The sequence below is a fragment of the Calonectris borealis genome, chromosome 9 (genome assembly GCF_964195595.1).
Source record: "Calonectris borealis chromosome 9, bCalBor7.hap1.2, whole genome shotgun sequence".
Classification (NCBI taxonomy): Eukaryota; Metazoa; Chordata; class Aves; order Procellariiformes; family Procellariidae; genus Calonectris; species Calonectris borealis.
The window spans coordinates 19,176,305-19,193,308 of NC_134320.1; the positions used below are offsets into that span (position 1 = coordinate 19,176,305).

Sequence of the window (17,004 nt, forward strand, 5' to 3'; positions counted from 1 at the left end):
TCTCCCCTTAAGGTATTCAGCCTTCATCTTCACATTCTACCCAGCTCTACTTTTAGGGAAGAAGCAGGGCATTACCTCCTTGGCCTATCACCCCTGCTCCCTCATGCATCTCCCCTGTTTCTTTTTGTCCTCAATTTTCTGATCAAAAAAGAACCCCCCACTTATCTGGTTGTTCTTTGGGGAGAGGCCTATTACTTCTCCCTTTCCTAACCACAACATACAGTCACTCTGCTCCTTGAGTTGAGTAATACTGAGCAAAATGGTGGCCAGTCCCTGACATAGAGTAAGCTTGGTTCCAGGCCTGTGAGCAGCGTAAGAGCTGTGCTAGTTAATGCTTGCTTGGGAAAAACTTCCTGAAGAACAACTACAGCAAATGATGCTTTATGTGCTGCTCTCTTCAAGCTACAGTCTAAGCTCTGTTAATGCCACGATTTGCCGGTGGTATTGGTAGGTAGAAATGCTTGTTGCTGTGACTTTGCAGTCATGTCACATTATAAACATTATAAACAGCAACACTTGCAGGTAAAGAAAGTGGAAAAAGCTGAGCCTTAGAAGGATCTTCTGTATTCTGTCTGACCTCCCCCCTTGCTACTTGGCTTGAATACTTGCACTATAAATTATTACTCCCTGTACTACTCAACACAAACATACACATATTGCAAGCCACCCCCATGCTGGAGGGCACTAAAATTACCCACTACACAAGAAAGATCAGGCCATGGTGCACAGACAAGGGAAAAAAAAATACCCAGCCTGCAAAAACTGTCCCCCAGGGCTCAGAAAGGTGAGAAGTGATTTATGTACCCAAAATAAACCACTTAAGCCAATAAAATTTATAAAACCCAAAATAGTTTTATTTACTTTTCAGATTTTTGCCTCCATGAGACATTTTGCAAACATGCTAAGGCTACAAAATGTCCAAGTTGACAAAGACATGCAACGCTGACCATTCAATAAGTCACGGCTATTATAGGAGCGACCGTGCCCACCTGGGCCACAGGTCCCGTAAAACAGGGATGGTGTACAGCGATCATGGCAACGTACTACGCAGGACCTAGTAACCTGAGGTAGTAACCTAGTAACCTCTTTACAATAAGAAAACGATGTCCTACACCAGTGTTACATCCTGATCAACAGGAACTTGTTTAAAGTTCCAGAAGATGTGGGGTGGGGGACTGTTTCCTTAACAAGTGTGCAATAAAGAAACAGGAAATATTGATGTTGTTTAACCTTAGTATAAGTGAGCAGAACAAAGAGTTAGTGTTACCCATGCCAGTGAAAGCCAACCTAAACCTCTGAGGAGTGTTAGCAGCTTCAAGATAAAGGAGTCAGTCAGCTGAAGCAGCTCTGAAAAGGCTTTCCTGCTAGCATACAGGGTATGACTTGAACCTTATGATTAATTTGTTACAGATCATTCCATGAACAGTTAGATTTTGGTTGTGTTAGATCAGCGAAGCAGAAAGAGCTTGGGCTTGCTTGCATTAAAATAAACCCTGCTGATACAGTAAGAAATACTGTATCAGGACGCTGAGAAAATATGAGGCCTTATTGTGATCCAGAAGTGGTTCTCCACCCAGGAGATCACTAAAAACCCTGCTTTGGGAAAGCATCATGGGAAGCAGCAGCTGCTGCTGTGGTGAACATTAGCGATGCTCCAAATAGCTTTGATAAATTACAATGCAATAGAGTTACACCACAGAGCTCTTCTCCCCTGCGCTAGACAACAAAGATGTGACAATAAAGGACACTATTGCAAAGCTTCACTTCCACTCAGACACGCAGAAAATCCGGCATTAGGAAAAGACCAACTGTAACAGACAAAATGGTGTCTGATACAGTCCGATAACAAAGCCAGATCTCTGGTACCGTAAACTGTACAAAAATGATAGAAAAGAATATGCACTGTTATTAATACAGTGCTTATTTTAATATAAAATAAACAGCTTACATTTCCACTGTAAATATAGGCTATATACAGAATTATGTATAGATATAGCTACATGTATAAAGCTTCATTATAGGCCTCTGATACATTTATAACTATGGCTCCCTGAGCCATTTGTAGAGTGCATTTAATAACAAAAAATTAGTAATATGATTATGGAATAAATACAATAATAAAAACATGAAGAATTCTTCTGACACTGTTTTAAAAATCTCTCTGGCTTGACACATTGTGCTAAAAATTAAAAGATGAAAAGGCAATAATCTGCTTGAAGGAGGAGGAAGAGCTGGCCTGCCACAGGCAGGGAGTGTAGCTCTCCAAAATTAAAGTGACTTTGCCCTGAATTTTAGCCCTTGACAGCAACCTTGTTCTCCGCAGCAGCAAACATAGCATAGAAGCGCGAGTTCTCGTTGGCCAGAAGGGCAGACGGCGTGTCGAATTCCACTACCTAAAAGCAAACAAGGCAGGTAAAGTATGTCAGTAAAATCCAGCAGAAAATGGATTCCCACCCCTTGGACTTTTGACACAGTAGTAAAGACGTCAAAACATGGCAGTAATCTTTATATGAGACAACAGGCAGTGAAAGTATGGGCATTTATGCATGAATACTGTAACCTGGGACGCTTCAAACTAGCTCAGACAAACGCTGGAACTACCCATCAGGAAGCAACCTCTGGTGGCTCTGTCAGAAGCAGATGCTATGGGTTTTTGCCTACTCTACCTTTAAGAGCATTGCCAAATGTTCTCACATTTGATTTAACTGTTTATGGCTCCTCACAAGGAAGCCTGAAAAGTGGGTAAAGTATCTCTCATATGCCTGTTTGATAGTACAGGGCTTCATGAAAGTAACGGAAAACCACCACTGAGCCCCAGCAAAGATGCTTACATTATTACCCATCTCAGAATTAACCTACAAAGGGAGTTTTAAAAACACTTTTAAAAGAGAGACTTACTCTATGGTACTTTCTGGGAGTGTAAAAGAAATTTTGCCCTCTTTGATCTTGTCACAATCAGGCAATAACTGATTCTGTTGGAGGATTATTACCAAGGATGTGAATGAACACAGAGGATTTTCTACCCTGCAATACTAGCTGTTGCTTCAGTTCAGCCTGCACATACGGTACCACCAGACTGCAACAGGAACTGCAGCCACAAAAGTCCTTCTGCTTACCTGTCCTTGTGTTAGCACCATGATCCGATCAGAGCCCAGTACCGTATGCAGGCGATGAGCAATTGTTAACATAGTGCAGTCTGCAAATGCCTCTCTGATAGTCTCCTGAATCAGTAAGTCTGTCTCTGTGTCCATAGCAGCTGTTGCTTCATCCAGTATCAAAATCTGAAAGCAGCACATAATCCTGGCTGTTACCCATAGTAACGCTTTCTTTCCCTGAACATGCAAATATGTAGAGTGGGCAGAATTACTATGACCAAGAGTTGTCACAACTGGCAATCATTATGGATTGTGGTCACAAAGGTAGATTTTACAAGCACCCTTTCAATTTTCTTTATGTAATTGCCTTCAACAAAGTTACCTTATGGATCACACTTGCATTTTATGGTCGTATCTTAGACCCATATTGGGTTCTGACCTGGGCCTCAAGTTTCCACTACTTTCAGTTTTACATTCAGCAGCCAAATCTTAAATACAAACTTTACTGGTAAACTAATCTGACACATCCTTGGTGGTGACAGTTCCTTCTGGAATGAGTCTATACTGACTAGGCTTACTAGCTTTCTTATGCTGGAAAGAATTACGCTTCCTCTCAGACTCAGACAAACTGATTTGGAGTGGTGTCTCATCAAAGCTAAACTAGATGGTTTGTGCAGGTACTGCAGAGAGAGCCGTAACTTCTGCTGAGTAGTCTTGGCTTTAAAACAGAGGGAACCTTAAACTATGGTGTGTAATGTTTAATAAAAAAGGATGTTAAAATCAAAATCCTGGTCAATCTCAATCCAAATGTCTTTCTCACTGTAATTATTATTTGTCTTCCATTCCTGCAAATCCCTTAACTTCATTGGCACAGCATGGTCCCAAATTCCACTTGGAGACTACATTTTAGTGGAACAGCATGTAGAAGGAAAGTACTTGGCTGACATTTACAAAAAGGTGGAAGAAGGAAAGAATCTGATGCTCACCAGTAACAGGACACTCTGAATAAATGATTAGGCCAGTCTGACATACTATTATTAACACTAACAAGCAATACCTTTCTGCAGCTGGCTACAGATGCCTTTCTAGTTGTTCTAACCCTACACCATCTGTGGGTAGCAATAACTGTTGGTGTGATTCCTCTGACAGATAGAATGAATCTGGCACAAAAAAGGCTTGCTCAATGCTATCAGTTTGCTATCTCCAGCTACTTCTCTCATCACTATGCTCACCTTGCAACGACGCAGTAGAGCTCTAGCTATGCACAGTAACTGTCTCTCTCCAACTGAAAAGTTTTCCCCGTTTTCCATCACTTCTGAGTCAAGTTTCATAGGCAGCTGGGCAACCTGTGCGGGAAAGAAGAAGCAAAAACCGTAGAGCATTGCACAGACTTTTTGTATCTCCATGGCATGACCCCAACAGATACTCCTCCTGCAGATCTGATTTTGGCATGTTCCAAAATATCCGTCACACTTTGCTGACTATCTCTCCCTCTCTCTGTTGGGGAAATTAGTAACAAGCAACTAACGCTAAAACAACAATACGACATAAGACCTGCTCAGTCCGGTTGAAATGCCCGTGACTGAGTGACAGCTCCTGAGAACACCACTACTTGTTAAGCTAGAAGAGCTATATCCTCTCAGTAGGTAACTTTAGAATTACTTAAGTACAAAATATTTGATTTCTAGAAAAAAGTGTGCCATGTACAAAATCGTATCACCATGAATACAGATCTCCTGACAGTCTTTCTCACCAAGAGAAAAGAGTGAACCTAGTTCCTGCAGGAATTACTGCAGCGTACATACTATAGCCACGCATGCAGCCCCATGCCACCTGACTTACAAGAAAAGAAGAATTGGAAATGTCATGGCAGTGAGACTTGCTGCAGAGGGCCTCGCAAAGGGCAGATTTTAAGTTCAGTATAAATGTGCATGTGTGACATTTACACTCACAAATGTAAGTGTAGAATGTACACCTGATGAGGCACATATAGAAAAGTATCACATGAAATATTGTAACAACCTAGGAGTCCCTGTGATGGAGCAACACTCTGCTATGCTATATACTAAAAAAGTAAACATCCAAAATATGGCACGTTCTCTGAAAATTCAGTCTCATTACTAGAAATAAAGCATAGCCAATAAGGGAAAAAACTTGCAAAGAAAAAGCTTTATCTTAAGGTCTCTGAAGCAGCTACTAACAGAACATGTAAGTTTGAAATCCAAAACACAAACATGTATCTCATAGGGCACATAATACTTACACACTCCTTCATATGAGTTCTTTCCAAAGCATCCCAGATTTGTTCCTCACTGTACTGATTGAAAGGATCCAAGTTTGATCTGGAGGCGGAAGCGGAAAACATAACCAGAATTTTTATTCAGCAATGAATGGCAAAACAGCAGTGTGCTAATTCATCCGGATGGATGATTCCCGTCTAGCTTTCCCCTGACAGAATTTCCTTGCCAAGGCAATCAGATGCTCCCAGCACACTAGGGTTAGAGCAGCCAAAGAACAAAAGAGTAGAGATGGAAGACAAAGATATAAAAACTTCAAGCAAATCTAAACAGAAAGGAAGACTTTCATAGAGGATGATCACATCCAGTTCTGCATCGGGCCAGCTAAAATCATTTAGCTGTGCTTTTTTTGTTTCAAAAAACGGAGAACAGAAGCTAGGATGCCTGAGAACTAACATCTCACCAGGTACCCATTTGAGTTCAAGGATAAGCGGATAGCCCTCTTTTTCCTTCTTATGGTCTCACTAACCTCACAGTGCCACTGAATAGCACAGGTTCCTGAGGAATTATTGAGAGTTTGCTGCGAAGATCTGCCAAACCAATGTCATTTATTTTCACTCCATCAATTTTAATGCAGCCTCCAGACAATTCAACCAGACGAAAGAGTGCCATTCCAAGGGAAGACTTCCCTAAAAATGAGACAGGAAAAACAATACTCCTGTTTCTACAGTCATAGCAGCTTTGAGATGAGAAAGCATTTTAAAAGCTGTCCATATGTATGAGAAATGTTTTAAAATACCATAAAGTCCTGGCAAACAATGCTGGTAAATGCTGGGGTTCAGCATTTAAACTTCTATGCAATTGTAGGGGCAGTTCCTAATCTCTTCTCACAGAAGCCATCCCTGCAGTGGCACCCCATCCCCACTTCTAAAACCTCGTCACATAAACCCAATAAAGCAACATTAATTGCTTATTTAGAAACTACATTTTGGAGCTGGTTTAAAGTCATCACACAAACAGGGGTTTTGATTATTCGCGTTACAGACTTCTGAGATAGCTTAGAGCCAAACCTGGCTGCAGCATCAGTACAGAAAACTTTCAAGAGAGTCAAAATAAGCTGCCATGAGCATGTTGTAGGTAGCATTCTGTGCTGATAAGTGGCTTGGCGTGTTAAACATTATGAGCATACTGGCTCAGGCATAGTAGGATATCCCTCTACTTTAAATGAAAACTTGTTTTCATTATTGTTTACAGGGATCCTACTCATGTACGCAAATGAACAGAATCCACCACTGACAAACTGCTGGACCACTCCTGTGCAATTAACAATTTATCCAAACACAGAGAAGACAGAGGAGAACCAATATGACTGCCCCACTCTATTCCATTCCCATTCTGTAAAAGTAGTAATTTAACTCTGTTCAGTGTTTTTCCTTACCTGAGCCTGTCCTTCCCACAATGCCAATCTTTTCCTTCGGTTTGATAGTAAAGGACACTTTTTTAAGTACTAGAGGGAGGTTCTCTCGGTACCGCATCTCTGCATTTTCAAAAACAACTTCACCTTCCTGTGGCCAGTCCAGAGGAGGAGTTTTATTCTTAATTCGAGCAGGAGCTTCCAGGGAAAGTGTCTTTAAAATAAAACCAGAAGTTCAGTTTCCAGTAAACAAAACACCAGAAAGGAAAATTATCAGTTGCAGCTTTCAGCAGGAGTTCTTCCCTGCAGACTCGGCCCATATCAGTTTATGGCAGTTTTATGATGAGCTGTGTGGCTGGACGCGGGCCCAGTGGTTCCAAAATTTGCTGTGTTACATTGACCATTGCTGTTCCCCTCCTTTGCCTCAATAATTACATTGGTCCCTTCTACATAACAATGATTTTCATCAACGGAATTCAAAATATATTTTAGGCCTATTATTTATGAGCACAATCCTACTGAGTTTTGTGGCACTCCAAAGACTGGATGCTTCTGGATGCAAAATCTGCTTTATTTCTATGTCTCATTTGCTACATCATGCCAAGGTCACCTCTGTTGATTCTGACACAGAAGAGAACATCCACATGACACGCTGTAAAAATGCTACCCTCCTCCTCTTCTTCCTCATTCTCCCCTGTTCTATTAAATCACTGAGTCATTCGGGCCCCTTCCAGCTTGCTCACTTTCGCTCTTTTACTCTGCCCCTTAATAGGTCCCTCATTAAGCAGTTCACAGATTAAACAGAAAAGCAGAACCTCTGAAAACCAAACATATGCCTTTATAGCATGTTTAGAATGAAGCCAAGGTCACTTTCCCATATTCGGCGCAAGCAGCCTCAGAGAATGGCAGAAATCCTGTTGTAGGATTCATCTTATGTAACTTTAAGCACATATAAAGTAAGAATCTCCAACTGAACCAGGCCCCATCAACTCCTTTATAGTCACTACAAAGAAGTTAGAGTTTCTGGAGTGTGATTTTTCTCATTCTAATATAAACACTTAGAATGGGTAATAAATTGCCCTCTGGAGATAGCCATTTCCTACGTTGACCTTAGAGAGATTCCACAGGGACTATGTCAGTTGTGGACATCTGCAACATCTAGTTAGAGGCAGATTAATTGTACCCCAAGGGTTTGAGAAAAACAGCAATCCTCTGCGATAGTACTCCAGTTCTTTGAGCTTGGTGCTCATAACAGCAACCTCAGAGCCCGCACTGAAAGAAGCCAAGCCTGGGACTTGGTAAGACACAGAACCTGCATGGTGTTTCCCTGCTCACCCCCCCCTTCACTTCAGATTCAAACTAGTTTTACAGTTTCATAATAAAATGGGTGTCTAGAAATCCAAGTAGGAAAAAATCACAGAAGGTATTGCTTAATAGCGATATAAAATGATAGAGAGTAACAAAAACAAAACAAACAAAAAAACCAAACCAAAACAAACAAAACCCTCCAAAACCCCCAAAAAAACAACCAAAAAAATCCCCAACAACCTACAACTATAGGTTTTGCCACTGAAGGCCTGACAGCGATAAATCCATCTCAGCCCAGTGAGAGATATCAGGCAGTATTTGGCACACAGTTCTCGGCTTGTGTGGTTACCAAATCTTTCATACACAGAGATTTTCTACTTGGATGCCTCAAGAGGATTGGGGGAGTGGGCAGTTTTAAATTTTTTCTTTCTCTTCAGTATTAAATCCACAGCTAAAAAATGTTCTACAAACATCAACTACTACATAGCCCAGATTTACCAAATAGATACATACCTCCCTCCGAAGTTCAGAGGGAATGTGTATTATGTATTAAGTAAAAAACTTTTTCACCTCAAAGACCAGACCCAGTAGAAGGCTTTCTCCTGGCTACACTTTCCCCATTGACCTACGCCCAGTTCTGCATACACAAATCCTAGTTATGAAGAAAGGGTTACAGATAATCAGAGCAGCTTGCTAAGCATTTAGCCTGGCACATTTCTCATGTTTAGCCTAGCACATTTCTCATGTTTGCAATGAGAGCAATTCCTTGACTTTTTAAGCATATAGACATATGTTATATAAGATAGCTGTGGAAAAAGAAGTAGACTTATTAGAATGAAGCAGAATTACGTGTAGATAAAGCGACAAACAGTTATCTGTGTTTAAATGAAGGAGTTCCATTAGGTTTGGAATGAAGGATACCAGAACACCATCCTTTTACTGTAAAATATTGTATTGAATTCCCAGTTACCCCTTTCACACACTCCACTCTTTTCTGAGAATGTCAGCAAACTTTCAATATCCTTACATAACTTCAGTGAAGCCAGGCAAGTGACGCCTGTAAGCTTAGTCACCTACCAGCTCTTGTGCCATTCATCCTGCCAATGCTTATCTACATGCTTCATAAAACAAATTCACTCTGCAGTATTACCGTACATGCATTAACATGTTTACAAGATCAGAAACATACATTCTGTACTAAGGCAGACTATGGCTGACTTTCTCTTCTCTTATGCCAGCAACATAACAAGCAACAAGAAATTTTACAACAGGCAGTTGAATGTATTATTGTCCTACCTTGATATAGTGATCAATCCTCTCCACTGAGGTGAAGCGAGCTTCTGTCTCTGAAGCAAGTCTGACTGTAAACTGGAATAACCCTGTTAACTGGAGTGATGGGAGAAAACGAAGGCAAATTTAGAGAGCTGTGATTTATTATTGAATTAAGAGACAAACCTAATGGATAGTGCGGCCAGCAGAGTAGGGAGGTGATCGTGCCCCTGTACTCGGCACTGGTGAGGCCGCACCTCGAATACTGTGTTCAGTTTTGGGCCTCTCACTACACGAAAGACATCGAGGTGCTGGAGCGTGTCCAAAGACGACCAATGAAGCTGGTGAAGAGTCTAGAGCAAAAGTCTTATGAGGAGCGGCTGAGGGAACTGGGGTTGTTTAGTCCGGAGAAAAGGAGGCTCAGGGGAGACACTATCGCTCTCTACAACTACCTGAAAGGAGGTTGTAGCGAGGTGGTTGTCGGTCTCTTTTCCCAAGTAAAGAGTGACAGGATGAGAGGAAATGGCCTCAATTTGCGCCAAAGGAGGTTTAGATTGGATATTAGGAAAAATTTCTTCACCAAAAGGGTCGTCAAGCATTGGAACAGGCTGCCCAGGGAAGTGGTTGAGTCACCATCCCTGGAGGTATTCAAAAGACGTGTATATGTGGCGCTTCGGGACATGGTTTAGTGGTGGACTTAGCAGTGCTAGGTTAATGGTTGGACTCAATGATCTTAAAGGTCTTTTCCAACCTAAATGGTTCTATGATTCTATGATATTTGATACAAGTACTCTTGCCATTGGGCACCTTATAGCTAAGTGCCCAAAACAAGTTAATTTTAGTTAATAGTTAATTTTAAAATAACCATAATTTATTAACCACTTGGAAAGCCAGCGGTTTAGAAAGGTTTCCCACAAGCAATAGCTTTAAATATTAGCCGTCTAAGTTTTGTAATTTCACCTTACTACCACCAGGAGGCAGAAAAGGCCAAACAACAGCTCTAACAGCAAGTATTCTGAGCCCTGCAGTCTGCCTAACCCTCACAGCTGCAACACTGGATCCTGTTCGCTGTGAGAACATACTGCAGGCAATACATTAAGACATCACTTTGGCAGATGTCTGATGTACCATCAATCCAGTTTCTGGAAATACCCAGGAAAATTACAATATGCAGCATATGAAGAGCCTCAAACGGTTTCTACTTCATCACTTAAAAAGAGGCAGCTCCCAGAACAATAGCCTTAAGCACCTAGCTCCTCATAATTTGTAATTTGGCTGTTAGCAAAAGATCTTGACGCTGAATAGCTTTCCCCTCCATTACCAAAAGGGGTAACAGCATCTTTTTCCATTCTAGTGCATTAAGGAAAGTTTTCAATGGTGTGTTACTTTTACCTACTAGCAATAACTACATTAAATGAGAAATTAAATATTACAGTATGTGGACATACTCACCTGCACAGCGTATGAGATAGCCAGCCCAGCATAGGCAGGAGGAATCTGGCCATGCATTAAGACAATCATAAGGCCAGTGGTCGTGATAAGAGCAATGCTGATAATGTCCAGCCGTACAGCTAGCCAGCGCATTGCACAGCTGAACAGGTAAAATGGTGCCTGATTGTCATCTAGGAGCTCCTGATACCTGAAACAAACACAGGAAAGGTTAGTAGACCTCCACGAGCTTGATGTTCTACAAATAGTAGAGCTACTTAAACTCCCGTTCCAGTATCAGAATTCAGGGTGGGGAAGACTAGTCCATCATTGACATAGAGTCTCAAACTAGGCCATGAAAGCAGGGTTTACAAACTTTCCTGAGTAATGTCAGCTATCTAATTAGCTCAAACTCTCGGAAGTCAAATTACCAAATTTCTGTGTACAACAATGAATTATACTGGGAGTGAATCAAAATTCAGGGACATTACACACACTTTCACCACAACTTCATCTATGCAAGACCTCCTAGAGGATGCTTGATGGCTACAAATTACTCCACGGGTAATAGCAGCAGTGCTTCAGAATATGCACCAAATATGTGCTATTTTATATACAAGGGTAAAAGTAAAGTTACACTAAGTTTTGACAGGACTGGTGGCACTAATTAAAACACATCAATAACCACTTAATTTACAATCCTGAAAACGCGGAGCTGAGAGAGAATGTTTAAGGGCAGACACTTGAGATTCACAGAGCCAGTAACTAGATTTTCTGATCATGCAACTGAATTTTACACCAATCACTGTTGCACAGTGTGTGCAGTGCCTTAGTGCTCTAACACCAGCCATGCTAAGGGACTGCTATTTGCACCTCTGCAACCTTTCATCTAAGCTGGTGTAGCAGTGTCTTTCCAGAGCTTCTGTGGCAATTTTCCCTGTGCTCCCATGCTGTTGCTCGCATGACCTTGCACCTGCAAAACCCTGATATTGTTATGGCAGGTTCTCAAAGGAAGCAACTACCACTCACGTGAGAAATGTTTCATTTTCCCTCACTAACATTTGTTTTGCAGATTTTAGTTCATACTAGAGAAAACCAAGCATAGTGGACAACAAGGTGGCTAACAATCACTTATACATGTGCACAGAGACTAACAGCTTATCAATATGCACACTGAGGTTTTGTTAGCATGCTCTAACCAATGCTAATACCATCACAAGGAGAAACAACCAATAGAAAGTATGAGCAGGACCTGATAAAAAGTATATACTACTAGGGAAAAAGTATGGCCAAAGAGTTGCCCTCACCATTATCATTGCCACCTGCTGCACTGCAGAGAACTCCAGAGAAGGGCATTCACGTGGGACCCCTTCACTGTTCTTCCCTGTTGGCTACTGGAAGTTTTCCCTTTCTCTTCTCTGTCTTGTTCTCCCTCATTTTTTCTTTGAAAAATAACTTTCGCTCTTAGAGCCAATGTATGCCATCCGCTACAGACCCCATTAATAAATCTTTCTGAATGTAAACCTGTTGCAGCCTGCTTTGTGCTTCACCACTCTCAGACAGATATCTAGACTGACCTGTGCAGAAATTCCTGTCCTTTGTGGTAGGCATGGATTGTGGAGAGACCCTGTATGCTAGATGTAATGTGAGACAGGAATGGAGATTGTGTGATGTTGTCCAGACGCTTGAGCTCTCGAATAAAGACTCTGAAAGGAAAGAAGCACTTTTAAGTGACATGTACAACCACCATATGCCAACCTCTACATTGATGCATATATACTTGAAGAACGCTATATCATTAATAACAGGTCAAAGTATCTCTACTTTTAGTCAAAGCAGCTGATGCACTTACCTAGACACAACATGCAGAACTGTGAACAGGACAATGAGGGGCCCCACTGCCACCAGGAACCAGGGGAAAACCCCAGAAATCACCCCCACGCAGAAGAACACAAGGATGACATTCTGGATGAACATTTCTGCTTGAAATGGCAAACGAACATCGACTGGAAAAGACGGAGGGAAAAGAGGAAGATCTTGAGTACTGAAAGCTAAAACAACCTATATAAAGCAATTCAGTACAGCTGTACAGTATCATTGACAAGGACAGTGATTTCTTATGGCTTATTCAAATTAAAAATGTACATTTTCATTAGGGGTGCTTTTATCTTCTGAGATGCTAGTAGTCTTTCCAATTATTCCCATTTGCAGAAATAGCACTGATGCAACTCTGACCTAATTACCACCTTTGCTGCACATCAGCTTCACCCTGATACTCTAGGTTCCCCCTGCATTAACTGCTAAGAGTCCAGGTGCAGTCTGTAGGTACCAAAGCAGCTGCACATTTTCTTCTTCATAAGTGAACGGACAGGCTTGAGATATCAGCTGCCTTCTAGAATCATAACCCAGGTACATCCCAATTCCTGCTTTGTCTATTACAAGTACACACTTGGCAATGGATATAGGGTACAATCACCTCAACAGCAAGAGACTGGAGAGTATTAAGGAGTTAACTGGGAGGTCTGAATGTGGGATCTACGGCGCATACAGCGAGAGATACCTTCATCCATGTCTTTGGAAAACCTGTTGAGAATCCGCCCAGTGGGTGTAGTGTCAAAGAACTTCATAGGGCTACGCAGAATCCGTCGGAAGAGCTCATCATGGAGCCTTGAGGATGCTCTGAGCGTTCCCTGACAATGCAGAAAACGTTGCAGTGTTATGAAAGGATGTTTGCCTTCCTGTCACTGCTCCTCCCCTGGGCACCAAAACATTCTGCTCATTTTCTCTCTCCAACCGCATTCTGTGCTTCCAACCAGTAGAAGGAAGCTACTAATTCGGGAAGAAGTTTAACAGAAAGTATGGGGCAGCCCCAAGAGATCACTTATGGAAACCTCACAATCCATGATCTGACTTCCTCTGGTTCAAAAGTCTCTCTTGGGAGGTGACCAAAAGAACCACGGTGACAGCAATATGCAGAAGTAGCGGGGCAGGAATGTAAGAAAAACAACAGCATTGGCACATACCTTTACAAAGACAACGCCACGAACAGCTTTCAGGATCAACATAACTGCCATAGACAGTGCATAGATGCCAGCATAGTAATGCATGTGAGGGTTATCTTTCATACTGTTGCTTATGACAGTATCATTTCCCAAAGTCACCGTGGTGTTCTGCAGAAAATTCAAGGTTTCAGTGAATAGTTAGTTAAGACAAGGATTAAACAGGTACACATTACATGTGGTAGAATTTAACTGTCCTCTGTCTTCTCTCACCATATTTCATATTTCTTCTTCAAATAAAATAGGTCAATGATCTTTGAATACTTCAGAACGTTTTTCCTACCAGAGATACTTGACATGCAGATTTATAGCCCTTAGCAGTTTTCCTACAATATTTTTGAAAATACTACAATACCTACTTCATTTGATTCCTAATCTCTCATTTCATGCTTATCATTTCTTGTGTTCTTCAGAACAATGCCAGATACTTGCAAACACCACTCCTATTACACAGCAATATTCACCTTGGATAGGTTGTACATTGTCTTCTTACCAAACACAGTTGTTATTTTCTGCCAGTATGCAGCAAATTCTTTACTGTCACACTGTCGTACATTCTCATCTCTCTTTTTTTTTTCTTTCTTAAATCTTTAAGTATGTTTAAGGACCTCATTGCTTATTTTAATATTGTTGGCCATCTGCACTTCATTATTTCCTCTCTGAGGTTAGTAGTTTTGCTCCCACTGCCCAAAAAAAAAGATCTTGCAGTTATATTTGAATCTTTAAATGCAACAAGACTTGCAATCAAAGCCCCTAGAATGGGAAAAGTCCCAAATCATCTGGTTTTGGCTGGGATAGAGTTAATTTTATTCATAGTAGTTAGTATGGGGCTATGTTTTGGATTTGTGCTGAAAATAGTGTTGATAACCTAGAGATGTTTTCATTATTTCTGAGAAGTGCTTACAAAGAGTCAAGGTCTTTTCAGCTTCTCATGCTCTACCGACTGAGAAGACTGGAGATACGTAAGAAGCTGGGAGGGGGCACAGCCAGGACAGCTGACCCAAATTGCCAACGGGATATTCCATACCATATAGAATCATAGAATCATTAAGGTTGGAAAAGATCTCTAAGATCATCGAGTCCAACCATGACCATATGGTGTCATGCTGAGTATATAAACTAGGAGAAAGCTGGCCGGGGCGCCGCTGCTCGGGGACTGACTGGGCATTGGTCGGTTGGTGGTGAGCAACTGTTTTTCATTTGCATCACTTGTCTTTTTTGGGTTTTACTTATCTCTTTTTGTTACCTTCCTTTTCATTACATACTATTACTATTATTTTATTTCAATTATTAGACTGTTCTTATCACAACCCATAAGTGTTCTCATTTTCACTCTTCCGATTCTCTCCCCCATGCCACTGGGGCGGGGGGGGGGGGGGGGCAGTGAGCAAGCAGCTCTGTGGTGTTTAGCTGCCTGCCAGGTTAAACCTCAACACCATCCCAGGTCATCACAGCCTTCAAAGCAACTCCCAAAAGTCTTTTGACTTAAAGCCATATACTTTAACAAGATTATCCTGTTAGATGTAAGGTCACGTTCAAACAAAAAACAGCACTAAAATTAATAATTCCTCCTGCAGCCTGTTGGCCCCCTTCACATTTTCACTTCCTTTTCTTAGACTAACCAAGACAAGGAACAAGAGGGCAGTATAAAACCACATGAGCTATTATATCTTTCTTATTAGTGGAGCTCTCTTATTCTTGGAGATAAACTCTCTAGTGAGATCACCTCCTGGGGAGCTTTACAACTTGCTTAAATTAGGAAGCACCGTTTGGTCTCATAGGACTGTTTGGGATTAGTCTAGGAGAGCAATCCCCCTGCCTGTTAGACACAAGAGAGTAGAAAAGCTATTTATCTTACTCCACTGCCTTGCTTGATCCAGAAACTCAGCCACCAGTTGCTAAAAGCTGTACTGCCCACATTCAGCACAAACAGTGCCATGATGACGAGGAATGCGAAGGGGCCTCCAGCTGCCTGAATGTAGATACCATAAACAGACCAGGGGACAGAGCCTTTGCCTTTCTCTTCCAACTGGACCAACTGGCCTGTGAAACAAAAGAGGAGGAGGGAGTGAGGAAAAGAAAGCTATTCCATGAAACTTTTGTAAGTTTGTGAACATACATGAAACTAGAGTCATTTTCAAACTGTACAGAGTACTTTCAGAAACACAGACATTACTTAATACGTAGAACTCAACGGTTCAAACAGTTTTTCAAAAAGTCACATTTCCTCTGCAGAATCATTCACGTCATGGTATGCCTGAAGAAGCGTAATCAGCACAGACTTAAATACTAGGCTGGTATCAGCCTCACTATTGCTTTTTAAACCCTGCTGAAGTTCAAAGTTAACATTAAACAGAGAGAACCACAAAACAGAGGTCAGATCTTCCAATTCTTCATACATAAATGCCATGTCCTGCCTAGGACTCTGCAAGTACCAAGCTATACACGTTGCCCTCTTAGGATAGGAGGGAGAGGTGGTGTGGGAGACAGGGTACTACAAGCTCCTTTGTGCTGATGGCATCTGACCAGCAGCAGCCTGATTGAACCTAAAAACATTGTGCAGGCACCCATATTTCATGAATTATTGAATGTTCTTTGCCCACTGCCTGTGTCCTATAAACCACACTGAGTGACCAGGACTTGAGACAGCTTTTAAAACCTGAGAGGTACATTCATAATACACTTTGAAAGCAAATGTTTTGAGCTTATTGGTGTATAAAATAATTACAGCCAGAAATCTGATTACATAGTTACCCTCTTCCTTCTTTACCACTTTCTCCTTCTTCACAGACCCTGTTTTGGTACTTTTATCCTGGGGTCTTTTCAGTGAACTGTTTGTGTTCTTCTTTATATTAATCTGCAGGAAAACAATGACACTAAACATACCGGAGTAATTTGGTTTGACATTTTCATACCTGAACCCAAACTTTTTATAAGCTGCCTCCTAAGGACAAAGGCTTTCAATAGCTTAGCATTCGTATCAAGGAGGGTATTAACTTCACTGTTATTATGGATGACTGCCAACTCTGGTGGATTAAATTCTCCTCCTCTATTAATGTGAACTGCTACCAATCTGTACTGGTAGTGTGTAAGGTTAACTTCCAGAACCAGTGACACTATGTGCATACATGGTAGAGGAATGATACCCCTACTACTGACAGAAAGATAAAATCCCCCTGTCCCTTGTAAAAATA

At 41.4% G+C, this 17,004-nt stretch overlaps 1 protein-coding gene across 25 annotated transcripts in view; it reads right to left on the bottom strand.

Moving 5' to 3' along the window:
- ABCC5 (ATP binding cassette subfamily C member 5) overlaps nucleotides 1-17,004 on the bottom strand; it is a 94,340-nt gene that overhangs the window by 44,931 nt on the left and 32,405 nt on the right. For 23 of the 25 annotated variants that reach the window (XR_012674652.1, XR_012674653.1, XR_012674656.1 and 20 more), the window contains 14 exons: nucleotides 16,565-16,667; nucleotides 15,669-15,853; nucleotides 13,775-13,921; nucleotides 13,312-13,441; nucleotides 12,604-12,757; nucleotides 12,329-12,457; nucleotides 10,776-10,962; nucleotides 9,351-9,440; nucleotides 6,771-6,960; nucleotides 5,862-6,021; nucleotides 5,359-5,437; nucleotides 4,328-4,441; nucleotides 3,117-3,281; nucleotides 2,310-2,393 (listed from right to left, as the gene is read on the bottom strand). Coding sequence is in view for 14 of the 25 variants with exons in the window: in XM_075157206.1 (XP_075013307.1) it covers nucleotides 2,310-2,393; nucleotides 3,117-3,281; nucleotides 4,328-4,441; nucleotides 5,359-5,437; nucleotides 5,862-6,021; nucleotides 6,771-6,960; nucleotides 9,351-9,440; nucleotides 10,776-10,962; nucleotides 12,329-12,457; nucleotides 12,604-12,757; nucleotides 13,312-13,441; nucleotides 13,775-13,921; nucleotides 15,669-15,853; nucleotides 16,565-16,667 (1,917 nt within the window). In the remaining 11 variants the exon portion in view is untranslated. The remainder of the gene's footprint in view (nucleotides 1-2,309; nucleotides 2,394-3,116; nucleotides 3,282-4,327; nucleotides 4,442-5,358; nucleotides 5,438-5,861; nucleotides 6,022-6,770; nucleotides 6,961-9,350; nucleotides 9,441-10,775; nucleotides 10,963-12,328; nucleotides 12,458-12,603; nucleotides 12,758-13,311; nucleotides 13,442-13,774; nucleotides 13,922-15,668; nucleotides 15,854-16,564; nucleotides 16,668-17,004) is intronic. The other 2 variants (XM_075157218.1, XM_075157226.1) reach the window with 1 other exon arrangement.